The sequence below is a fragment of the Barbatula barbatula genome (genome assembly GCF_947034865.1).
Source record: "Barbatula barbatula genome assembly, chromosome: 12".
Lineage (NCBI taxonomy): Eukaryota > Metazoa > Chordata > Actinopteri > Cypriniformes > Nemacheilidae > Barbatula > Barbatula barbatula.
The window spans coordinates 16,479,510-16,506,110 of record NC_136775.1 but is presented as its reverse complement, the minus strand read 5'-3'; the positions used below and the strand labels follow the sequence as shown (position 1 = coordinate 16,506,110).

Below are 26,601 nucleotides of genomic sequence, written 5' to 3'. Positions count from 1 at the left end.
TTGTGCTCTGCGCTTTTGACTCAATTGCTTGTTATTCCTTTTTAAGCCACATGTTTGCTTGGCCTTTCTACATCAACAACAATTTGACTCTATGCACTTATTATTACCATTGAATTGAAGCCTCATCAGGAGTTTGAGTTCACACTCTTCTGCGTGTGTTGTTGATGGGAAAGTATCTCATCTCATCATTTGAGACGTCTGTCTGACGCCTGTTTAGCACAACATTCTGCTTTGTGGGTCTCGGGCACCGCCCCCCTTTCCTTTTATGTAATCAGACCCCATTACATAGCAAAAGCAGAAGATGATTGTGGTTATTTAAGGCTGAACAGTTGTTGAGCATTCCCACCACTATCATTTCATTGCTGTAGTAATGTTCATGTTAAAAATATTCAGCATGAGATTTACTTTATGGTTTCGACGTTATGATATGTTGACAGGTTGAGGATAACTTTATTACTTGGCTTTTGAATGGAAAGATCAATCTGTGTTCTGTGAAACTCACTGTTTTGCTCAGATTTGGGTGCAGGTTGCCATTAATCTGTGAGTATCTGGTTACAAAACACCAGAGGTGTCTTATATACAGCAGTTTTCTTAGTCATATACTTTACTTGTATGACTAAAGGTCAAACATATCGACGGCTCTTTCAGAGAAGTTATTCTTGAAATAAGTGGATTGCTTTTTAGTACTATATATTGCAGGTTTCAAAGTGTTTGCCGTACAACACTAACCACATTTATGAGAACCGAACACTTTAAAGACCAAACAAAGGTTAGTGTCATTGTGTCCTTGAATTTGTTTTTCTCTTAATAGAGGTGTATAGGTGGAGCAGTAAACCTTCCCACACCGAATCGCAGGCATTTTGACTTTCACATGTGGGTGTTTTACTCCTTATTAGCAACTAATTGCTTTTTAACTCCTGCTGGATCGCAAAGTATAATGAAGTGTTTCCTATAATATGCATAATACAACAAAATACATTGTACAGAGTGCTGCAAAACAAAGTAAACTTTGAAAAACAAGGTCGAGAAGGGTTCTCAGTTGCACACAGATGTGCTATGCAGTAGTCTTGCATAACAATAAATAGTTCCTTTGCATGCTTCTGTCTGCACAAAACAAACAGTAAATCTTTTTGTCATGGGTATGATAATATATATATATATATATATATATATATATATATATATATATATATATATATATATGGATAATAGCAACTATTGAGGGCTCTAGACCAGGGGTTTCCAAACTTTAAAGAGTGACCCTTAAAAAAAAAGATTAAGCGACTCGCCTCTCTCTGTCTATATATAATATAATTACGTGTGCGCCCGTTTCTGCGTGTATATATACATATATATATATATATAAAGCAGAGCGAGACCGGGGTAGCTAATGAGTATGTGTGTACATGGGTCTGTTTGTTTATACAACTTACTTAATGTGAAGGTTGGGCCTGCTTATTCTGCAATAATCTGTTCCCAAGCTAGTTCACGGTATGAAAGGGCAACACGCATATCCGGAGCTGCATCCAGTTTGTTTCCCTGTCTCTTTGCTGAAAATCCAGTTTCACACATATAGGTGGTTGTGAGGGGTAGTAGCAATAAAATGCTTGTTTTGCTCAGCATGGGATACAAAGCTCTGAAGCGCATCACTCTGAAAAGCGATGTGTGCTATGATTGGCCAGTTAACCAGTGTGTATTTATTGGTCTAATACTGCAAGCGTGTGACGGAAATGTAACGCATATTACCATATTCGGAACATCAGGTTCCAAAGCAATCGTACTGACAGGTGATAAAATGTCATCGGTACATCCTTATATCAATTCGAGCCCGAATCTGATCCGGACAATTAAGATGATCAAGCCGATATATGGATTGGTAAGGTTTTATTTAAAAAACTATTAAAAACTATTGTTGTTAATAGTTAAAAACAACATTTGTTGCCTCTAGTTGGAACATTATTACTGATTATTAGGACTTAAGTTGTCTTTTTTCACGTTGCATGCGTCACGTCTGCATTTGCAGATCACATAAAGAAACAACATGCGCTACAAACACATGACAAACTCGACTCGCGTTAGTCTGTAACAAAGTCTTCTACAATGAATATACACTTACAGGCTGCGACTCTGAAGCGCCAGACTGTCCTTGCGAAGTTGTAATGGTTTAAAAAAAAAGCTTTGTAGCACAGCCGGCCTTGATCTCTCCCAGGTTCGTGAAGCAATAATCCGTAAAATGCGATGCACACACTTGAATATATGGATTGTACTGTTCTGGAACAGTATTGTGAATTAAATGTAACCATTCGTTTTTAGTTGTATCATCTGGAAGGGCAAACAAAGAAGCTTTCTTATCGTAACGAAACACAGCGCCTCCACGACATGGCTGTGGCGGTGACGATTCAATAAGATTTACAGGTGCGCCCACCTTACTTGCGTATAGATTTGACTAAGGCAAATCAAACCACAAAATGACGTACATTCGTGGGGTTGTGGTTACACAAGGTGTTTCAGCCAGGTCTGGGTGAGCCTTCGCTTTTAGATAGAATGCATCTTTTGTTCCAACACTTAAGTTTTGCAATTTTACGTGTATAATGCATGCATGGGCAACTTATAACACACCACAGACACAGAGAAACACGTATTCGTGCCATATGACCCTTTTAAAAAAGGTAAATCCACTAAATTGCATGTGGAAATGAAACGGACTGTGTTATTTTTAACTGCCATTTTTGTTAGACAGTCTCTTCCTGTCTGTGGTTCTTGTCCAGAAAAAGGGGCACCAGACCAGTAGTGAAAGGTTTTGCTCCACAAAACATTTTTTTCCAGAGATCTTCCATTGACATGTCTGTATGCATTGGTGCGCTGCAGCTCATATTTCTCCTTTGGCCTCCCCGTCAACAAGGCTTAAAATAGACAACAGATAATTCTGTCTTACTAACCAGTGGATCACTACAGCCTCCTTACGCACACCCACCACAACCCACACATGAGCTATGAGACACACCCTGCCTATTAAACGTGGCTGAAATATCTCTGATAGTTAAATTCCTCATTTCACTTTCTTCATTTATTCCTTTGACCACATTTATTTGCTTCCAAGTCTTTACAAAATGGGCAAATCTCAGGCAGAAAGATAAGAAACAAGGTTTGTATATTTGGATGCCAGCACAATGGTCTCACTTCTTTATAGGGAAAGTTCACCAAAAAATAAACTGTGTGATTCTAAATTTTTTACTCACCCACATGACGTTAAACATATTTAGAGAACTTCCGCCGTCTTCGGAGCACAAATTAGTATATTTAGGTGACATCCGAGAGATATCTAGGCCTCCTCATAGACATCATGGTGTCAGTTTTTGCCAAGGTCCAGAAAAGTACTAAAGTTATCATTCAATTGGTCCACTCAGTTGAATTTCATTTCATTCAGTTGAGTATCATAATTTTTCTATATAAACATGCGCTAAACGGAGGCGTTTGGATGTTCGTATGCGTCTCGTGCATGAGCGGTAACGTTACAAATATCATTTGTGACGCAATGGGAGTGCACACTGCACAGCTTAACAGCAGATAACTGTAACACATGTGTTGGAATTGCAAGTTCAAATTACGTTATATTAAGTACATTCACGAGTAAACATCTTCAATAAGCGATCGTATTCTCCTCATACCTGCTCAATAAAAGCATATAACATGGTGTGTTTCTAGTTTTAACTGTTTCTCTGTACGCTATGGTGATGATTGACAGGAAGGAGGATTGACAGAATGATGCGATCGCTTTCCTCTCACATATCTAATTTAAGCCTTTGTATTATGTTGAAAAAAATGATTTCAGGAAATCATAAAGCCATTGTGACTATGTAAATACAGCAGACATCACATACATGTTTTAATGGTAAAAGTGTTACTATTTTGTATACTATTCAGACAGACCATGGTATACATTTTCGGGTGGGTGCACATTCTTTTTAAGTTGGGAGCACCAGTGCTTCCCATAGATATGGTGTTACCAAGAGAAAAGGTTAATTTTGAGCACTGTTCTATATTTATTTTCTTTAAATATTATGTATGCTATTTACTTTTGCATGCAATTCAGTTGTTAAGAAGTCTAAACTTTGCAGTTATTATAGGGGAAGGGGATTGTTTACATTGTGTAGTTACAAGTTGTTTGCGAAATTTGCACAATTAAAAGGTTTTGTATTGTGACTGCAACTGTCATGCATACTGAATCCTTCACTTCATCATGAGTGCCACCTCTTTATAAACAGCATCATTTTGTGGGATTTAGTAGTGTGGAATTTTTCTACAAAATTCACTCACCATGACCGTATAAAAGGGCATTTTAAGTCAATCAACTGCAGTATTTCCTCAATCATTAGAAAATGTGGAGTAAAAAATATCGTCATGTACCGGAAACCGGTATAAATCTGGAAAATACTGTTATATTAATTTAAGGTCATATACCGCCCAGCACTAGAATCCTACAAACGATCTGAGTTCAGGTATTTGAAATTTACTTGATTTGCATTGAACAGATGCATACAACATACTGCAATGATCCTTAGTGACCAAGCCAGGTTAACAACTTTTACTCCAATAGGAAGGATCCGGATAGCATTGTCTGTACCTTTTTTGTTCTGTGTGTCATAGTTTGTTATGTGGTGGTTGTTTTTGGAGTGCCAAAGAACTTTATTCCACTCACTTCAACAGTTGAGGCCATGGAGGAACAGGCTTGTCAAAGAAAACTCTGTCCTGCATGACCAGAGTAGTTAAGTTATCTTATTACCGCATTAGCTTGTTGGATGAATAAAACGACATCGAATCACCTTCCAGAAAGGTGGTACAAGTTTGTTTCTTTTAGGTATAAAATAGTTAGAGTTAGATATAGACAGAGTTATTCTGTCATTTATTTACTCTTGAGTCTGTATTGTTTCAAACCTGTAGGTTTTTTATTGGAACACAAAAGACCTTGTCCAAAAACTATCATAAGAGTAGTTGAAAAATCCTGAACTAGACAGATTAGAAGCCAAATGGCCTTTCACTCAAAATCTTTCCTATTCTCTCATTTATACTAACTATCATTTATACATTTCTCATTTATGTATAATCAGATATGGTCCTGCAGCAGGAACAGCACAATAGAAATTAAGTTTTTTTTAATTGGTGCAGAAAGTGTCAATAGAGCTGAATGTTAGGAGGAGCAGGTTTAGCGCCTAGATGCAAGTCCTGTGAGGCCAGATTAGGGAGCAGTAATTAAATATCTGCTAAAGATCTGAGGCGTGTTCTTAATTCACTCAGTGGCTGTGGGTGTTTGGAACAGACTAATTATTATTTCTTCCTCTCCGCCCATCCAATGATCCCATAGGAGTTCCTTCTCTCAGCTGAGCAATCGCATTTTTGTAGCAGTTTCACAAGACACCTGTTGTCCTCTTCTACAGTCCGCTCTCCTCTGCTACAGAAGGAACACTCCTGACTCTTTTCAATGATTGATTACAAAGCTCATGTGGTGTTTTATGATTGGCCAGTTAACCAGTGTGTAGTGATTGGTCGAATACTGCAAGCGTGTGATGGAAATGTAACACGTCTTACCATATTTGGAACATCAGGTTCTAGAGCAATTGTACTGACAGGTACGCCCACCTTACTTTAAAATTATGTTACATCCAACAGCAGTGACCATCATAACCATTAACAGGACAACCAGAAAGAGTAACAGCTCCTAACAACTAAGTGACTGGCATCACACAGTGACAAAGTCTCTTTGTGTGAACTGGGCTTGAGACTTTTGCATAGTACTTACATGATTCATTAGTGTTCCAATAACGAGATGTTTATTCCAGTAAGTAGCAGTGTGATGGGACAAAAGTGTCACATTTTAAATAGGGATGCATATTGCCAGGGATTGGCAATAAATACCAAAAAATTAAATGCCCGGTGTTTGGCCAAATAAGTGAAATGGCCGTATGACAGAGTATGACGTGTCATATAAGCAAGCAGAAACCAGCGCAGAGAGAGAGACACGCTTTATTAATGCAGCCAACATGTTGCAGTGTGTGGAGCATATAATAAGTGTCCGAGAAAGACACAGCTGCACCGGAATAAATGTCTGAATAAAATGGTGTTTACCGGTCGGTTACTTGTGTACTTCAGACTGGAGTGGGCGGACAGTGGTTCCCTGTACTAAACAACTTGTCAAAGTAAGTTCTGTGCATCGCAGCTCCTGAGAGAACGTCAGCTTTTGTGGGCGGAGGGTGAAGGAGAGACGTGAACTGAAATAGTTGTAAGTCAGAATTGCATGCATGGATGTTTTTTTTCTTTAAATCATTTTGCAATGTAGCCTATAATAATCCCACAGTTTTCATTAATTCATATTTTTAGCTTAATGAAGTGTTTTGTTGTAGGGGTAGAGTACAGTACATCCTTTCAGCAGTCAGTTATAGGCCTAATATAGGATATTCAAGAAGTGAGAGGGCAACATCGTTTTGGTTTTAATTGAGCCTACTTGTTTTGCTAGGATTTATTTTAAGTAATATATTATATTGAATAGCAAGACAAAATATAAAAATAATATATATTGACCATTCAGTTTATGCAATAGTGAAAAAATTGGCTAAATAAATGCCTTGTTGGCAATTCGGCCTTTGACCAAGTGTTTCATTTTTATTCGTTTTGGCCAAGAGTTTCAATTTCGGAGCATCCCTAATTTTAAAGGGTGTTGTTTCAAAGCCACATAAAAGCTGCTGACAACAAAATACAATACAATGAGTGATTAGAGCAGTGGTTCTCAACCCGCGGGCCAATTCATATTTCATTATTGTTTTTTTTAATGTATTATACCAATAAAAAATAGTTTTTGTCATAAAATAATTTTGGTGATCATGTAGCCTACTGGTTCCAGATATGCGCAGTACTGACGCTACTATGAACTGACAAATACACAGTTAACGCACACAATTACAAGCGCTCGCTCAGGCAGATTTGAAACTCATCAAAGAACGATCAAAATGGACAAATTTGTTATTAGAGGAGAAAAAAGATGCGAGGAAAATACTGATAAAGGAACACATGCAAACAAGAAGAGTCGCAGCATCAGCAGTGAAGGTAGGAAAGTGCTTGAAGAATGGAAGAATCAGTTTGCTGTCAACGAGCGAGATGGACAGCCTTTCTGCTTGCTCTGTAATAAAATACTGGGCGTATGCAAAACTTACAATCTCAAAAGGCATTTCGATACCACCCATGCAACTTTTGACACGAAATATCCACTGGATCTCAGGAAAGAGCTTTCAAGATAACTAGTCTTGAAATAAATGCCATTGTTGAACAGAATACAATGCGAGCTAGCTTAAAAGTGTCTCAGGCCGTGACATTAACAACGTTAAAAATATCCTGGCTCCTTGCCAAACACGGCAAACCATTCAGTGATGGAGAGCTAGTTCAGAACTGTTTTCTGGAATCACAATGTTTGTTTGATGATCTGAGCAACAAGAGCGATGACACAGTTACTCCTCGAATTTCTGAGAGAATTTGACAGAACAACTAAAAACGAATCTAGCCACTGCTTCAGCACTCAGTTTGGCTGCGGATGAATCGACAGACATCGGAGATGTTGCTCAGCTTTGCATTTGGGTGAGATGTATGAATTCAGAGACTTTTGAGGTTACAGAAGATTTATTGGCATTGAAATCGCTACATGAACGAACAAGGGGCGAGGACATTCATAGAGCACTTAGTGAAGGATGCAGAGACATGAACGTACCGTAGACCTCAGTTGTCTCCATCACTTCTGACGGTGCGCCCTCAATGACGGGAAAACACAAGGGTCTCGTAGCTGAAATGCGAAAAATCTCCCCTGACTTGTTGGCATTTCACTGTATTGTGCATCAACAAGCACTATGCAGCAAGTTAGTTGATGGATACTTCGTGGAGGTTTTGAACACTGTAGTCAACTTCATTCGAGCGCGGCCTCTAATGCACCAACGTTTTATTACGTTGTTGGGCGAACTGGACAGTGCTTACGGAGACCTCATTCTGGACAGTGAAGTGAGATGGCTAAGTCGTGGAAAAGTCTTGCATCGCCTTCTGGCTGTACTCCCCGAGATAGTAAACTTTCTTAATGACATCGGCGAGGGAGAAAGATTTCCAGTCTTGAGAGACAATGAGTGAAAAACAAACGTTGCTTTTCTTTCAGACGTCACAGCTCGCCTAAACAAGCTGAATTTACAACTTCAAGGTGACGAAAAACATGTTGATGAACTGTTGGGCTGTGTTGGGCGAACGCACATTTTCAGCAAAGACGCTCATCAAGTCACGTTACCGTGCGCGTCTTACAGACTGCAACTTACAGTTGCAACTTCTTTGTGCTGTTACTCCTTTTTTGCCAAATTTCACCAAATTGGTCTGCTCCCGACAACATCAGGTGTCCCATTAATGGTAAGTAGAACTATACTCTAATAATAATAATAAATCTAACTGTAATCATTTAGATACCTTAATATCTAGTTCGTTTACAATAGTTTATGTATTGGTGAACGCCAAATGTAAATGATAGCGGGCCGTGAAACTTGAATTTAGACATAAAAAAAGGTTGAGAACCACTGGATTAGAGAGATTATTGTCATGGTTCTGCCTCATCATGTCATGTCTTTCCTGGACTTGTGGCAGAGTCATGGCATGCAACATGGTCTCATGTTTTGTGTGGAGAGAAACACCAGGGTGTCCGCGCGGTAGTAAAAGGTAGTCAAAAGAATCTACCACAATTATGGCCCTTTAAAGGTAGTAAAAGGTAACAAACGCAATTTGACTAAGTAATACATTTTTCATCACCACCCCAATATATAATGAGTTTACATTTTTTGCTTAATATTTGTGTCTCCATGTTTTATCTTCATCTAGCCTAGTTTAAAAATATATACCGTGCTAACAGGACCCTGAGTGAGTCGGAGTTGATAGCAATGACGTAGAAGTAAACTGTGTAGAGTTCCGTGGTTGATAGGCCATCAGCGACGCCAACAACATTTTACGCCTTTTTGCCTCAGTTGATATTAGCCACTTGCTTCTATTTTCTACCAAATTTACAGTGTGAAATGGGGAAATGTAAGTTTTCACTTGGGTTGACGACCCCTCATTTAAAGACTGGCTTAAGCCCGTCAGGGGAAATGACCCGGAAGCAAAAAAACTATAAATGTTACCTGGAACATTACCGCTATGAAGTCACACAGTGGATCGAACATTCAGCAGTAGCGGCTTCGCGTGAGGGGGGAGCAACTCCTTATTTCGTTGTTTTGCGATGCTAGCAGCACTACACATGTCGCGGCAAATCATGCCAACTGGAGGTCAGCTGTCGTCGCACCACCTCAGCAGCAAACCAGTTCCACCAGCACCACCACGACAGCGATAGCCAGACAGCAGACCTTACCTCAGGGCTGAGGTTCTCTGGTACCTGAACCATCATTCATATAATTCGATTCAGGTCATTGGGGAATTGTTCCAAAACATGTTAGCTGACTCCGATATAGCCAAAAGTTTTGCGTGTGGCAAGGATAAAACGGCGTACATACTTGGATTCGGCATTGCTCCACATTTTAAGGGGGCATACTTGAACATTTTGAGTTTACTCGCATCATTCGTGCGTGAAACTCGCTTCATTACAGACGCGAATTCGCGTCATGGGAGGGGCTTCTGCCGCTCGCGCACGGCCCTACTATAGCAAGCTCCTGATTGGTTAACTCTGAACTAAAAAGTTCTGATTTTTCATTTTCGCTGCCTTATTCGCGCAAATGGCATTCCCAAGTAGGTCATCGTGTCTTTGCATTGACTTAACATGTAATCACTTGCGCTTAACGCTTCATTCGCGCTTGGTGTGAACCAGTGGTCTCCAACGTGGTGCCCGTGGGCACCTGGTAGCCCGCATGAACTCTGTAAGGTGCCCGCTAAACACAGTGCTCACCAATAATGCTTAAGACAGTTGACAAATCTGTGACTAACGATCAGCCAAGTGCTACATCATCATTAAAGTTTATTATTAGCAGGTGTTATAAGCTTTAATATATTCAAGTGCAAAAATATCTGAAAGAAATCGGAATTTGGTTCCTCGAGCGTAAAAATAAGGCATCTCATGTTTAAAGTTTGTTATCTAGAGGATTTTAGATATCTTGGTAGCCCTCGCTTACAAAAAAGTTGGAGACCCCTGGTGTGAACACACCCTTACCCCCCACCCCCCCAAAAAAGGGCTGCTGCTTGATGTCGTGTTGGTAGTAAAAAATATTTTGGAGGTGGTAAAAAAGGTAGTAAAAGGTAGTAAATTCATCTCTATGATTCCTGCATATACCCTGAACACATTATTGTTGGTCTTGACATGATGTGCTTTCACTCCGGTCTGGTCTTTGGCCCCGCCTCTCTCGTTTCCTCGTTAGCGTTCCATCTGTGTCTCGTTACCCACACCTGCCCATTGTTATTTTTCCCTATATGTTAGTTCCGCTATATAATGCCCTTGTGTTTTCTGTCCTGTGCTGGTTTGATTTGTATCCTCGTCATGTCGTGGTCAAGGTTCCTGTAAGGCCAGTTGGTCAATGTTCCTGTAAGGCCAGTTGGTCAAGGTTCCTGTAAGGCCAGTTGGTCAAGGTTCCTGCTTCAAATTATCGCCTGTTTCTTTATTTTGTCTCTAGTTTTGTTCCCTCGCTGGAAGTTTTTGGTTTGCTTTCCGTATACTCTTTTAGTTACAATGTCTGTCCTCCATCATGGGTTTTTATTTTCCTATTTATTAAAGTCTTGTTTTTCCCCACCTCAATCCTGACAGATTATGAAATACAATGAGTCATTAGACGATTTAAGGAGCAAACACACTCTCCCAAGCTGTCCTTGAGCGTTGGCAAGTGAGATTTACTTAAGCAAATCAGTTTATTTGTTGTGATCAGTTATATCATTTATCAATTTCTTCAATGTTTTGATTCTACTTCAGATCCGTTGTTTTTGTATTATTGTGTAGCTTGTTGTATGTTCGTTTGATATTAACAAAGTGTTCTTAGTGTTATTATTTGTGTAAATTATTTTTAAACTATTTCTGTGATCATGAGAGTTGTGCCAACTTGCTACTCTTCATGTAGATCGTGAGCAGAAACCAAAGGATGGAACATTTTCTGTAATTCCACTACTGGCTGAGGTGGTCCTATTATTAAAACATTAAATTTAGCTCTTCCAAATCCTGTTGTACTTCTCTTTATTTTGAAGATGGCAGACACCTTTTCTCTCACCCTCTTTTTCCGCCTACTCTCTGGTGAGAATGAGTAATTGGGCCTAGAATCCCAGTGAGTGTTTGTACCAGAGGGACTGAGTTGTCTGTCTCCCTGGAGAACAGACTGTTTTTTCCAGCAGCCATGGAACTTAAAGACCGCCTGCTTGATTCCTGTTTCCATGTGTGGTTGTTTGGAGTGAGGGAGAGAATGGCATTGTGGGAAAGTGAGAAGTGTCCTGTGATGGGATGTGTTGTTACTTCAGCAGTTTTCTTTTCTGAATTTGACACTATCTGTTTTTGCCTACATTTTAAAACGTGTTTGTTTATGTGACCAGGCAGTGAGAAATGGGACAGGGTGAGTAGTTTGAGTACAAGCAGCTTCTCTAATATGAAAGCAAATTTGCTTCCAAGTCTTCTATAGGATTTATGTAATGAAACCATTTTAGACAGGTTTATGCTTAACAGGATGGAAAACTGTTTATATACTTAAATAAAAAGCAGAAAACAAAAGCTTTAAACAGATTTTTATGAAAACAAACCTGCACTGGTTGAACCGAAAAACGTACTTGTTTGGTTTCTTCCATTGTCTTGATTTTTGGTGTTTTTGTGTAGTCAGTGCCATTTTGTCCCCTTTACCACTTTTGCTACAAGTTGTCCGTACTGTAGCATTGCTGTGAGCTGTTTATAGCTCCTCAAAGGACAGGGAAGCTTTATACCCCAGCAGTAAAAGGGTGGGGCTTACGGCAAGCAAAATAGCCCTGTAACCAGAGATCAAGGGCAGATGCAGTGCCAGCGGGTTATGTGCATAGCAACGGCAAACAAATGCTGGTAAAGAGTTGAATGTCTCTCCGGATTTGCCAGTCCAGTCTGGGTCATTCACTCTTTGCTTGAGGGCTAAATCATAAATTTGCAGCTGCGTAGGTATAGTTTCCCTCTCTCTCTCTTGCTCTCTCTCCCTCTCTTTGGGTATAAAAATAGGTTGCTATGTGAACACCATGACTCCCAAGAGGCATGTGCCTGTTGATACGCCCTACTGAGCCACTGAGGGTGAAGGCACTCACTTCCTTAATGGAGCATGCTCGAGGCAAGGGCAGGTGGCGACATTTGAAGAAATGGGCTATGCGAGTTAAATATGGCAAAACCAGAGGCATTTATAATGTGTGTGTAAGTCATGTTGCATAATTATTTTCTATATTATCTAAATAATCATGGAACAAATATTGTGCTATTTAGCTCTAAATCTAGGGGTATCCCCGACTAAGGATTTACATAGTCGAATCAGAATTGTCACCTCTTGCCTGTAGTCAACTTAAAGTTGAATCAGACGTGTGTGGGCACTGTGGGGATGACACCACGCATGCTTGCTTTCAGTGCAGAGAATGACAAACTCCGAAAAGCTGCGCCTTGCTTGCTATATGCAGTGATTTTGGTTATTTCTACTTTTTTGTATCATGTAGTGCAAAGTTCAGTCTCAGTAATGGACTAAGTGCATTTAAAGAGAAGGTGTTAATTCATATTTAAATGCCCAAACATTCATTAAGTGCCAAATGTTTGGAAACTGTGTACACATTCATTTGCGAGTTATCTGCTTTGCATAAAACCTCTGGTTTCCACTGTGAGATTGGTAGTCGAATCAGGCTATAATTCTATTCCAAATATGTTTAATATATCATAAACTGGCATTTTTGTTATTTAACAAGAATGGACAAAATGAACGGTCTGGATTTTGTTTGCCTTTTCAAAGGCTGCAGTCAACATGTTTTGTCATTGACCTCTGGAAATAATAGCTTACGTAGAGCCACATTCACAAATTCCAATTCTGAAAGAGACAAACAAATGCTTTGGACTCTTTAGATTGAATCCTACTGTTTGTTCTGGGCTAAAACAGATGTCCAAACAACAGCCGGATTAATGTGGGCTAATAAAGGTACAATTGTTTACAGCACTGTTCAGTTCACTAGCGCATTTGCTCAGGTCAGATCTCAACTTGGAGCACATAGATTTCTTTGTTTACCTAACACTTGAGCATTAGGTAGATAAGAACCTGTTGAAAGTGAGCTTTCGTCCTATGGGAATGTAATTCATACACTTTTTTTATTCTGTAAAAATTTATTTTGCATAAACACCTTTTCTGTTTTTGTTTATATTGGAATGACGTAGCCTTGGTGTAAGCTTGTAGCATAAAATGTCAATATTATAACTTTAGGAAACCTCAGGGCCGGCTACATAATGAAGTAACACTCGAGAGAGCCGTGTCCTTTCAGAAAAAAGGACAGCTTTGTGTGATGAATGAATAAAAGGGCAGTTTCCTAAGTCTTGACTATTCTGTAGAAGACCATCAGTGATTTTGTGTCAGAAGTTTTGCATGTTACAAATTAAAAATGAACAGAGTCGTGCCAAAGTGCTGTACATTTAAAACCGAGCATACAACACATCTTACATCAAAAATGTAAAACTTGCTAGTGAAGGGGCTAGCCTAAGATTAATAGGCAAACTATTCCAGAGCCTGGGAGCTGTAGCAGAGAAGACTACCTATTGTTTTGCAGCGACAACAGGGGACGGCTTTTTACAGAGTGATATGGTCACTCTTTTTGTACCAGTGAGAAGCCTCGCTGCAGAACTTTGAAACATTTGCAGACAGTAACAGATCACTGTTTTAGGTAAGCCGCTATAAAGCGAGTTGCAGTAGTCCCCGGTGATGTTATGAAGGCGTGTATTACAGTCTACAATTCTTTATGGGACAGGAGCTGTTTTTTTTATTTCGCAATTGATCTCAAATGGAAAAAACTTCCCTTCAGTATGGTGCTAATCTGTTTCTCAAAATTCAATGAATCAAATACAACCTTGAGATTCCATACACGAGTTTGAACACCAGTAGAGAGAGAACCCAAATTCCAACAATGAATAACACAGAGTCATGATTAGATAAACATAAACAAACATGACATAACAAATAGGGATGGGCACAGTACTCGATCACTCTTGTACTCGAACGTGACAGCGACGATCTATCATAAAAAAGATGATCTGAGTTTGAAAAAATACTTTTTTTTCTGATTGGTTATAGCAGCATTTTGGGCGGCACCTTGAGCCCTGATAAGTTAGCATTGCCAGAGCGCGGTCCAAAGTCCAAACAGAGAAAATGGCTTCAAAGTCACGTAGTGATGTCTGGCTTCAAATTTATGAAAAACAGTTCAGTGCAAAATATGCAGCGCCAAGCTGTCACACAAATCTTCCACAAATTTAATTCGTTATCATCTAGTATTTTTACATAAAATGTCTTCCGATACCACCAAAGACGCAACTCAGACGAGCGTCGCATCTTTTACCGTCAGACAGAAATGCAGCGCAGCCAGAGGTGAAAAGATGACACAACTAATCACCGAAATGATAGCGAAGGATTTGCTGGCCATTCGTTTTGTCGAAGGAGCAGGGTTTAAAGATCTGAAATGTTGAACTCCAGTATAACGTCTCATCGCGCAAGACAGTCACGAGAAGAATAGAAGCTCCATATGAAATACTGAATCTCAGGTATCTGTACCGAAAGCAAAAATCTTGGATCGGAGCTTCCCTAATATAAAGATAAAGGTATATATATATATATATATATATATATATATATATATACTATGATATAAGGAAACTGTAAATATCTTCATGAGCAGGAATGTGCAAAGTGCAAACAGATAGTAACACAAGGTGGTTACTTAGTAGCAACAAAGAAAAGAGCAGTCAGCGATTTGTGCAAGTAGCAATGTCACTATATCGGATGTTGAATGTTCTTAGAGTGCAATGACGGAGGTCAAATTATGTTAAGAGACAGAGTTTAGGAGCCTGATGGCCTGGGGAAAAAAACTTCTCTAGTCTCTATGTTTTGGTCAAAACATTTTGAAGCTCAAATGTCTGTTAAACCACCAGGTGGTCAAGGTTATCTGCAAATGCTGCTGATCTCAAAATGGCCAAATATCACACTATTTATCAGTGTGGGTGATTTTTATGTCTATCGCTGACGCACAGACACAGTGGGAACTGCTAATAAAAGAATGCCCTGTTCTGTGCCGATTCTTATGAAACCTTCAGCGGTAGACAGTCTTCTTGACACGACTCCCACTACTGTAGTTTTGAAGGCCCTGCGCTTTGCCCTTATCTCAGATTTACCTTATATTCAAATAATATTGTGGTTTTCCTGTTTGTCTGTGGTGGCAGCAACTTGACTGGCTGTAGCATCAACAATGGCATCAGGGCTCGACACTAACGCTTGTCCGATAGAAGTGAATGTTTTGTATGGGTAAGGGATAGAGCATTTTACTTGACGAAGGACAACCAAATTACAATGTTTATGTCAAGCCCTGGGCATCATACGGCTTCCTTTTCTTTGATTAACAGTCGATAGATTGAATGACTTCTGTAATGCAACCACTTCCTTTGATGGCAGTGATAGTGCTTTGTTTTTGCCTATGTGACGTAAAACTGTGTGTGTTGGTTTAATATGGCTATACATTCACTTTTTTTGCATGTAGCACTGGTGCTATAGATGTTTAAATGTTTGTAGCACTGGCCAAACAGTTGTTTCACAAGTATAAAATGTCTGTTATATTAGAAACAAAATATTTATGTGTAGTTTAAGGACATTAATGTTACAGTTGGGTAAAGTAGAGCGTTATAATTTAGTTTTTCCTAAGTAATACGTTTCTTTTTTCCGTGTTTTCCATTCTTTTTACTATACAATAATTATCTACACTGAACAACATTTTAAATGAAACACTTTTGTTTTTGCCCCCATTTTTCAAAGATCTAAGACTTTTTCTATGTACACAAAAGGCCTATTTCTCTCAAATATTGTTCACAAATCTGTCTAAATCTGTGTTAGTGAGCACTGAGATAATCCAAACCTCACAGGTGTGGCATTATCAAGATGCTAAATAGACAGCATGATCATTGCACAGGTGTGCCTTAGGCTGGCCACAATAAAAGGCCTCTCTAAAATGTGCAGTTTTATCACACAACAAAATGCCATAGATGTTGCAAGCTTTGAGGGAATGTGCAATTGGCATGCTGACTGCAGGAATGGTCACCAGAGCTGTTGCCTGTGAATTGAATGTTCATTTCTCTACCATTAGCCGTCTGCAAAAGCGTTTCAGAGAATTTGGCAGAACATCCAACCGGCCTCACAACCGCAAACCACGTGTAACCACACCAGCAAAGGACCTCCACATCCATTATATTCACCTCCAAGATCGTCTGAGACCAGCCATCCAGACAGCTGCTACAACAACCGGTTTGCATAACCAAGAATTTCTGCAAAACTGTCAGAAACCGTTTTAGAGAAGCTTATCTGCATGCTCGTCGTCCAAATCGGGGTCTCGATCCTGACTGCAGTTGGTGGTCGTAACCGACTTGAGTGGGCAAAGCCCCCGGATCCAATACAGTAGTATGTTGTTTTTGCTGGTTCAGGAGGGGTGTGTGGGTGTTTGGTCAGGTCCTGATTTTGGTCACACAGACGCTCTCTATGACTAATCTGTTAAGCAGCAGGGCTCGACATGAACGCTTGTCCGCTTATCCGGGACAAGTGAATGTTTTGTATGGGCAAGTGAGAGAGAACTTTACTTGCCCGACTGGACAAATGAACATTGCGATGTAAGACTCTTGTCTGTGCTATGAATAATAACAATATGTGCATTAGACAGAGCTGCGTGTGTGAATTGCGTTTTCCGTTGTTGTGCATGTTTGTGTGTGACAATGATCAATGGCACATCGCATTGAGTCCATATCATAACTACAGTGGAATCCTGTTATATAAATATGTCATCTGGCTGTTCTGCATGTCTGAGTGAATGAGGTGCACAGATTGAAATACTACAACATGAGTGATGGTTAAGGATGTGTCTGCGTCTGTATTGTATGAGGATAAAACACATTAACTTTCTCCAGAATTGCTCTGAGAGTTTATTTTACGAGCCTTTTACTGTTTGAGTGAAGCTATTGTCAAACACTGAAGCGTCGCTAAATAAAAGTCCCGTTTACTTGAACACTCAGACAAAAAATACTGTAGTATTTGCTAAAGGAAATTGTATTACCCTTGTAGTAAATTGATAACATTTAGTCATTTAGCAGACGCTTTTATCCAAAGCAAAACAAAGTAGGGGAAAACAATAGAAGCAATTTGTGCATAGGTGCAGTAAAACAGGTCTCAGTTAGCCTACCACAGTATACAAAGTTAAGTTAAGACTTCTTTTTTGGGGGGGATAGGACAGTAGAGAAGAAGTACAGGTACCAGACTGTACTAATGGGTCAGATGTTGATTGGTTGCGTTGCGAGAGTTTGGTGCGATGCAACGTGGCAAAAACAAAAAGAAACCTAACTAAAGGTGTTTGTTGCGTATTTTCGCGCTGCATGCAGTGGGCACAGAATTGCTGTTTATAATTGGTTCTTGTGTTGTGTTCGCGCCACTCGCGGAGCAGGGTGAGCTTTTTCAATACATTCCCATGGAAGCTGAGCTTGCGTGACACTCGTGGCGTAAAGCGAGCAATCCTCTGCTACGCGAACACCTCGGGAACCGTACGCTCAAGTTGATTAAAAAACGCTTGCCCTGCTCCACACCACTATATTTGGACACAAAATTTCAGGTGAGACCACTACTATCAGACAGTCAAAGGCGCATAAGAGACTTTAACGTCAGACACTGACAGACAGATATGCTACATGGCAGAGATAACACTCAACCTAATGCTGATATTTCTTTTAAATGTTAACTATATTTTCAAAACCATTGATATTGAATTTTATATAATCTTAAGAGTTTTGATTCAATTATTTACTCAATCCTGTCATAGTTTTATCAACATAAATGTTTGTATCAGTGTTGTAATTCAAATCTTTTCATTGTCACCATGAGGGACACGCCCCATCTTGACCCAGGAAAAACACTGTTAGTTACCATTTGCCCTTAGCATTTATTATTTTATGGCATCTCATCTATTTTTTCCAATCCACTCACTGTTGATAATTATTTATCCATTTTATCCTGCTTAGATGTAAGGTGGCTGTGTAAAGGTTTCTGGCAGTGCTATTTATAGTGCAATGAAATCATTTTTACAGGATTTCAGGCTTAAATTTTGTGTTCTCACAAGATTTTCTGCGCGCTTTTCTGTAATGCTACTTCTGCTACATTAAATGTATGTGTAACACAGTTCAATAAAAGGAAGGAAGGAAGGAAAACTCACTACAGTATGTTTGTTCACTTTTCTGTGATTTCAATAAATCATACTGCATATTCAGGGTTTAGCAATGGTGCCCGATTGCCCAGGGCCAGCGTGGAAAAGACGCCGTGGAAAGATGACAGAACTCTTGCTTAATGCTTATTACCATTTCCATGTGTGTTTTCAACCTTTGCTACTTAATATACTTTGCTATACTTGTGTATATATATAATATAACATATAATAACTTGAAATATAATGTATTTCAGTTAGGCTTTGTTGTGCTGCCAAAATAGTATGTGAAGAATAGCTTCCTAATACATGGCTGAACACTGGTGCTCTGTTAATAGCAGTGAGAACTATAGAGTAATGTGAAAACTGACCAATCAGGCAATGAAAGCTTGGTCCTATCCAAAGGACAAAGTGAGTCCATTAGAAACCCAGTCCCAGAGTGAATGGAGTTGCCAGCTGAGAAGCTGAGTTTCCTGCTCTCTGAGTGAATCTGGCTCATGCCTGAAGGCCTCTTTGTTAGACACGGTGTGCGTTCTGAGCAGCTACTGAGCTTGACACAAAAACACACTTTCTAAGCCTCCTGTCCCCATCAGCACCGGAGGTGCATCCTTTCACGATTAAAAAGATGGTTTAGAGGCAAAACAAAAGGACACCATGTTTTACTCTCCCTCAAGCCATTCTAGGTGTATATGACAGTGAATACAGTCAGAATTAATAATTCTAAATAAAACCGTTTTTTCTTGGCTCTTCCAAGCTTAAGAATGTGAGTGAATGGAGGATGAGCTATCAAAACTTAATAAAGAACATCCATTGATCAAAAAACTGATGAGGATGGTATTTCGGCACAGTAAGCGGCTGAGGGATAACGGAAGTTAGATAATACAGTTAATAAAATTGTAAATATGGATATTTTTTCTTAAACGCATTGATTCGCTTCAAAAGGCCTTTATTAACCCCATGGAGCAGCGTCGAGCTTTTTTGATCGATGGATGCACTTTTTTAAGGTTCAAAATGTAATCTACCATTCACTACCATTCTAAAGCTTGGCAGAGCTGATAGAAATGGTATTATAACTTGGACTGCAGGGCTTGACATTAAGCATTTTCATGTGGTTGTCCTTCGGGCAAGTACATTTGTTATTCACTTGTCCGAGTACAAAAAAAGGACTTATTGTATTTCATTTGAATAAAAATATTATAAAATAGTCAATATAAACGTTCTAAGTTTGCTTCTAAGCATTTGAACTAGTGTCCGCTTTGGCCGCCTGAATTTGGTCATAGGCCTACTCCCAGTGACTGCTATAAAACAAAGCAAGCTGTAATTATTATTAGTGATAAGGCTAGAAGTTGCACACACAGTAGGACTGGTGTTAGAGAGGTTTAAAGTTTGGTAGCGCAAGTATAAAAAGTCTGCTGTCATCATTAAAAAATATGCATGTGCAGTTTAATATGAACAGGCAGTTAACTGACAAAAGAAATTAATGTTACATACAGATGTATAAATTAGGGCCATATCATTTTTAAACTACCTCAATTTGTTTTAGTTTTTCCAAGTTCTTCCTTTTTACCATACAATAGTGGTATATTTGTCCACATAAATTATTGTAGTATGCTATAGTATTTAGTCTAAGAATTGTATACTAATATAGTAGTTTTTGTACTAAACTATGGTATACAGTGTTTGTCAATTTACTACAAGGGCACTTCAATTTTCAATAGAAAATACAATAGTACACTACATTATTTTAAATTGAGTGTTCAATTTAACGGGACTTTTATTTTGACAGATCTTCGGAAAGACGCTTGAGTTTTTGTGTGTTTGCAGATAGCTTCACTCAAACAGTTAAATGCTCGTAAAATAAACTCTGGATATGAAGTTCATGTGTTCATATCCTCATACAGTACAGACGCAGATAAATCGTCGACATTCACTTGTTTCATATGTTAAACTGTTTCCATAATTCACTCAGACACGCAGAACAGTCAGATGACATTTAAATAACCGGATTCTGCATCCACATCTAGATCATGTTACATGGACTCGTGTGCGTTGTGCCATTGATTATTGTCACACACACACAAGCACACCCACGACAAACGCACTTCACACAAACATGCAGCTCTGTCTAATGCACATATTCATATTATTCTACATATGTCTCAGTGTTTTATTTTTTTTCAAGTTACTTGTCCAGTCGGGCAAGTACAATTATCTCTCACTTGACCGTACAAAACATTCAGCGGACAAATGTTCATGTCGAGCCCTGGACTGTATTTGCCTGAAAGAAGAAGGTTATAAACACCTAGGATGCCTTGATGGTGAGTAAAAGATGTTTAAAAGAATTTTGTTCTGCCTCTGAACTAGCCCTTTAACAGGGTTCACACTCTAATTTGAAAGTGCTTGAAATTCAGACAAATGTATTCAAGGACTGGACCGTATTTGAATATAGACATAGGTGGTTGAAAATATCACAAATATTTGCGGTAATGATATTTATGAGAATATATGGCGAAAAATAAGGAACAATGTTGTTTTTGTGATTGCAGCTGGCAGGCAGCAGTATTTATTAGTGCAAGAAAAAAATGCCATTTTCCATCCTTTATCATTAGGTGGCAGCAGCAGCATTATAGTGCAATAGTACTGACCAGGGATATCCCGATCCCACTTTTTGTGCCCCCGATCCGAGTACTTTTATTTTGATTATCTGCCGATTTGAGTCCCGATCCGATACTTGTATTTTCCTAGAGCTAGGTGTACGCTCCAGGTATATTAAGGTTATTAAAATGTTACTATTTAAAAGCATTCTGTTTGCAGCAATATTTTTGGCTATCACTTAATGACAGAATTCGTCTTTTACACAGGATTAGATTAAACATTAAAATGGCCTTCTTATCAATGAAGTATAGTTTAAACGCTTTTATTGCAGCTGGACAGGAGTTTGTCCTCATGAGGACACAGAATAACAAAGCTTCATTTGACACGGCCTCAAAACTAAAATGCAGTACTGCAAATTCACTCTGTGGTCCTGGCATATATATATATATATCTCGGAACTTTCACTTTGAAATAAAGGGAAAACAGCATCTCTGTCGTGTTAGCGGACAGCCGCTAATTCTTCTCATCAGTGTCATTAGGTTTGTTGTAAAGCTCGGGTAGAGCGCTGTATGAAAGTAAGAAATTAGCCGCTAACCCATGTTCTCTATCACAGCTGAGAGAACTCTCTGTAATCCGTCCACTTTTTGGAGGGTTTGGTATTAAACAGGACTCTTTCACAATCGAACCCACAACCTTGGCATTGTTAGCACCACGCTCTTTCCACTGAGCTACAGGAAAGCTTTATATACTACATACTAAAGCTATATAACATCCTGAAACTTTCCAGACTACTGTTTTACACAGATTGACTGACGACATCGAGTGTACATGGTGCCCTCGGGTGAATGTTGATTACTCGGCACATTGAATGCGTAAAATAAAAATATTTAAGTCTTAAGAAGTTAAGTCACCTATGATGTACTACCTTTGAAGGGAAGAACCCTTGGAATTAAGCTTATTGAAGGGTGTAGGCTCTTTTCTCCCACCCCTAATGACATGTCTCTAGAATGCGTGTACTCATTAAAGTGCACAGGCTACAAATAAAGCATTGCAGAACAAAGACATTCCAATGGCTAGCTTTCCTGTAGCTCAGTGGTAAGAGCATTGCGTTAACAGCGCAAGGTTCTGGGTTTGATCCCAGGGGATTGGAGAAACTTATGTTTAAATGTATAGGATAATGCTATGTAAGTCGCTTTGGATAAAAGCGTCTGCCAAATGCCTAAATGTAAATGTATAGGATAATGCTATGTAAGTCGCTTTGGATATAAGCGTCTGCTAAATGTAAATGGTTTTGAAATCTGTCACGTCCAGTGTTGTGTGTTATTCAAATCAGTCTTTTAGCATTCATTTGGTCCGGGGCGGAGAGTAGCCCTGGTTGCATAATCTGTGAATGACACAACGGCATGTTGATAGCAGGAATATTGGCACACGTTTTGAATCAATCATTTACTGGATGTGCTCCGGGTTCAAGCATTCTCACATGCTCTGCTCCTCTCAGCTGCCCAGAAGCGTCTTCCAGGATCAAAGACGTGCCACGTTCCAGTAGCTTGGGTGCCGTGTGAATCCTGGATACGGGCTGTAGACTCACGCTCCTTTGACAGTAATAGGATGTTTTTATCATTTGCTAATATTTGCACAATGGAAAGAAAACTAGCTTGCCTGATAAGTTAAAATTAAAGAGCACTTTGTTTTGGTGTCAGCGTGGCAGTGAAAGTGAGACAGGCTTTGGGAGATTACTTTTGGCCTTGTTTATCAAGGAAACAAAAGTAAGAGATATTCTTTTAACTTGAAAATGTTTTCATGTTTTGCTGGATTTTCTTGCTTTAAAACTGTGACTGAGATTGTTGTAATGCGATCTAGCTGTAAGTTACTCTCTGTGATTGTTTATTGGTGTATTGTATTACTGTGTTGTTTAGAAGTCAAAGTGAATTGTGTGTCAGTTGCCAAGCAGTGTCATGGAGGATCACATTGTTTTAGTTTGCTTAAATATATTAGATTCTCACATGTTGACAAGTTTTTGTCTGTGGATTTTTGTTTTAATAGTTTACAGTTTGATTTGGTTCACTTGATTTATTCAGTTATTGATAAAATAATTATTAAATTCATGCGGTTATAGAATAGATTATTCACAGGAATTTACAATTGTTTTTGTGGACTGAACAAAAATGTTTTGATCTTATCAGCTAAAGAGATCGTGGTTTCGGCTGTGATTATGGTTTCATTTTATTACTGCAATACGAAATGATGTATTATCTCATTCATGTTCGATCTTTGTACGATTACTTACGTAATTGATGAGCTGCATGAATGTAGTCAAATTTGTGGCAAAGTTTGCGGCATACACGGTCTTGTCCATACAAATTTTTCAGTGCATCTCTTTTTGCTGATGACAAAAGATCCCATTGGCATTGTGATATTTTCGATTTCATAGTTTTCGATTTTTCAATGTGATATTTCAACACTACTTACTTGTATGCATAGATTTTAGGTTTGGGTGATGTCTACCAAATTGGCATCAGACGATGTCTACAGTGAAACTTCGCGATGCACGATAACATCTCCCTGCGGCATTATATAAAGTGAGGCGCATGTAGGCACAAGGTGCAAAGAGTGACGTCTTTATACAGCGCCAGATGGGCAGCTATAAAGTCAGACTTGTGTCATCTGTACAGCGAGAGCTTCGCAGGTATATAAAGTCAGGTGCGTTTTCTTTATACAGCACGAGCTCCACAGTTATGAAAAGGCAGGCGCATCTGATCTGTACAGCTTGAGCCTTGTTCATATTTGTTTACAATGCGATTTGCAGCCAGCAGCGAGGGTCATGTGACGAGAGTGAAGCATTTGTCGGAATGATCATCGGCCCAACCCTAATAGATTTACATGGATATTTTTCTTTATAGAGTGAGTGGATTGAGGCGGAGGGATATTTTTTCAATCCTTTGTCATTTAAAACAATGGGTTATTGGCTGTGTCAGTAAAACACCAAATGGTGCAGTAACGTCTTGTAGATAATGTGCATAGGATTTTCTTCAATATTTCATGCCATGGTTGCGTTTTACTGCTCAGTTGGAAATATTTAACATGACACTGATTAAAGCTTGTGGTTGAACAATAGCATGATATCTAGCTATAACCATAAACATGTATTGACAAAGTCATTTCACCTCGGATGACTTTTCAGGACATGAGATCCCACTATTCTATCAGACACGCCTAACATGCAGTAAGTACAATAATGTATAGGGCCCTGAGGGACTTGACCAAAAAAGAAAACAAGCACTTATTTTTATAGGAGACAGTTATGTCTTTGCAGTGTTGCAAAACTCACAGTTGTAGAATATGTTGTAATTTAAGACCAGGGATTGACAGTAGACCATCTGATGTATATTGTGCACAAACTACATTTACATAGGAATTTGGTTTTCATTTATTTTTCAATTCAAACAGGGGTGTCTTAACTGGGCAGTTCTGGGTGACTGTGGCTACACAAGATGTGTAAAGCAGTGCATAACTTACCTTGGTACAAGAATATTTCATTTGATGCTTTTTACACACCTTATCCTCATGTACACTTTCACTGCTTTCATTCTGCAGGAGGAGAATGAAGAGCAGAGCCCCCCTTCCTCCTCAACCCCCTCAGCCTGCCCCCCGCAGGATCTTCCGTAATGCTGTGCCTGATGGAGGAGGATCTTCTGGTGGCGAAAGCAAAGAAAACATACTTCAACCCAGCCTAGATCTCCACATCACTCTGCCTACAGGGTACCAGACCACCATCAATGTGGACGGCAGGTGAATGACATTAAGTCTGTTCTTTTGTCAAGAGTATATATAGAATATGAATAGAGCAAGGTTTTGTCACATGATGTTGCATGGAAACATGTTGAATGTTCCCACTGTTGTATTGCACGAGTCATGTGATTTATGTTTTGGAATCTTTCTGTAACTGTGAACTGTCTGGCTTGATACACAGTTGCCTTTGGTTGAAGTGCAGACTTGACAGTCACGTCTTTATAGCAGCATTTTACCACTAGCCAGTTTTGGTTATACTATATTAGCTTAGTTTGTTGGACATCCAAGGTTTCGGAAAGACAGCGACGACGGTATATAAAATATTATACTGTATATATTTTTTATTAATCATGAGATATAAAGAAACCCTACACACATAGATTTAAGGAGTATAATAGCCGTGATTATCAGGGACTCATGTTCACATACAAGGGCTTGTTTTTGACAATGTTGTATATAAACATTTTTCATGATGAACTATAGCGGCCACTCAACGCTGAGTTCTCGAAGTACTCGTGCACTAGTGTGTCACGGGTCAATAATCTGGCATGGTATCTGAAGAGTTCAAGGTTCAAAACACGTAAAGAGTGGTCAATAATACGGCCGCAGAAAAAAAGGCCGCTCCAAATTTTCAAAATTTACAAAATATAAAAGTGATTATGAACTTGTTTTCTTTGCAGTATTTGAGGTCTAAAAAAATATAGAGCACCTAAACACATACATATAAATTAGGGACGTGCGCTACGACTAATTTCATAGTCGTTTAAACTTAAGTTTTGTAACCGTGTATCCGACTAGTGTAAAACTAAGAATGGCCCAGAAGGCGGTCCAAAAACTTTGCTCAGGGTCTATGAAAACATTTTTAAGACCTAAGAATGCAGGCTAAGTCAAACTGTTCATATCCCATATTTAATGTAGCTTAAACAGTCATGAGTTCCACTTTCCTTACGTTAGACACACTTTTCATTCATATTTCTGCATTGGCTGATGCGCCAGCCCTGAATGGATCGTTTAAGCGGCTGCAAGAAGTGATGCGATGAGCAGTTGTTTGCTTAGGGTGTAAAATATGTAGCCTATACAAAATACATTTTATTTTTTCCTTCTCCTGTTTTTTCGGAGTCTAAAAGTTCAATAAAATTTTAGAAATCAAATTAAATTACATTTTAGTAAAAGTGTTTCAGTCATGAAAGTTAAAATACTTAACAACAATTCATTTTAAAGCTTTTATTTAAATGATGTTAAATGAAAAAAACATCGCTTTTTTTAATGATGTCGCAAATTAAGTAGTGCAAGTTACAAGTTATAATAAGGGTAGGCCTATAGCCTATCAACAAACAATATGCTATATAAACAATAGATACATTATATCATGTTTTTAATATTTATAAAGTAAAGCAATTTCGAATTACAAAGCAATGGACAAAAAGTACAGAACAAGCTACAGAACGCATTTGATCTCGCGCAGAGCGAATGAAAAAGCAGCTAATAAAGCATACTGCCCATATTAGCATATTTATAGAATATACATATGCTAAGCACACAAGTCCGGATGTGATTATAATGTTAATATTATTTTACATGTTCTCGTTGAGGAAATGCAAGCATTAATCCACGCAAACTCTGCAAGGGCACACAGATAACAGCGCTAAGCGATCATGTTTGTTCAAGCGCTTTTTTTGTGATAAACATTATAATAAAAGACATTTCAAAGTCCTGTGAATCAAGAAGCCGAGACATTTTCATCTCGGTTTTATTGAGCGTGTTCAAGATGCATTCACC

At 38.9% G+C, this 26,601-nt stretch overlaps 1 protein-coding gene across 13 annotated transcripts in view; it reads left to right on the top strand.

The window, feature by feature from the left end:
• Positions 1-26,601, top strand: part of cobl (cordon-bleu WH2 repeat protein) — a 68,926-nt gene that overhangs the window by 1,006 nt on the left and 41,319 nt on the right. For 10 of the 13 annotated variants that reach the window (XM_079470507.1, XM_079470514.1, XM_079470513.1 and 7 more), the window contains exon 4: positions 24,628-24,822. In XM_079470507.1, the coding sequence (XP_079326633.1) occupies positions 24,628-24,822 (195 nt within the window). Of the gene's footprint in view, positions 1-22,477; positions 22,800-24,627; positions 24,823-26,601 lie in introns of those variants that run through there. The other 3 variants (XM_079470517.1, XM_079470508.1, XM_079470516.1) reach the window with 3 other exon arrangements.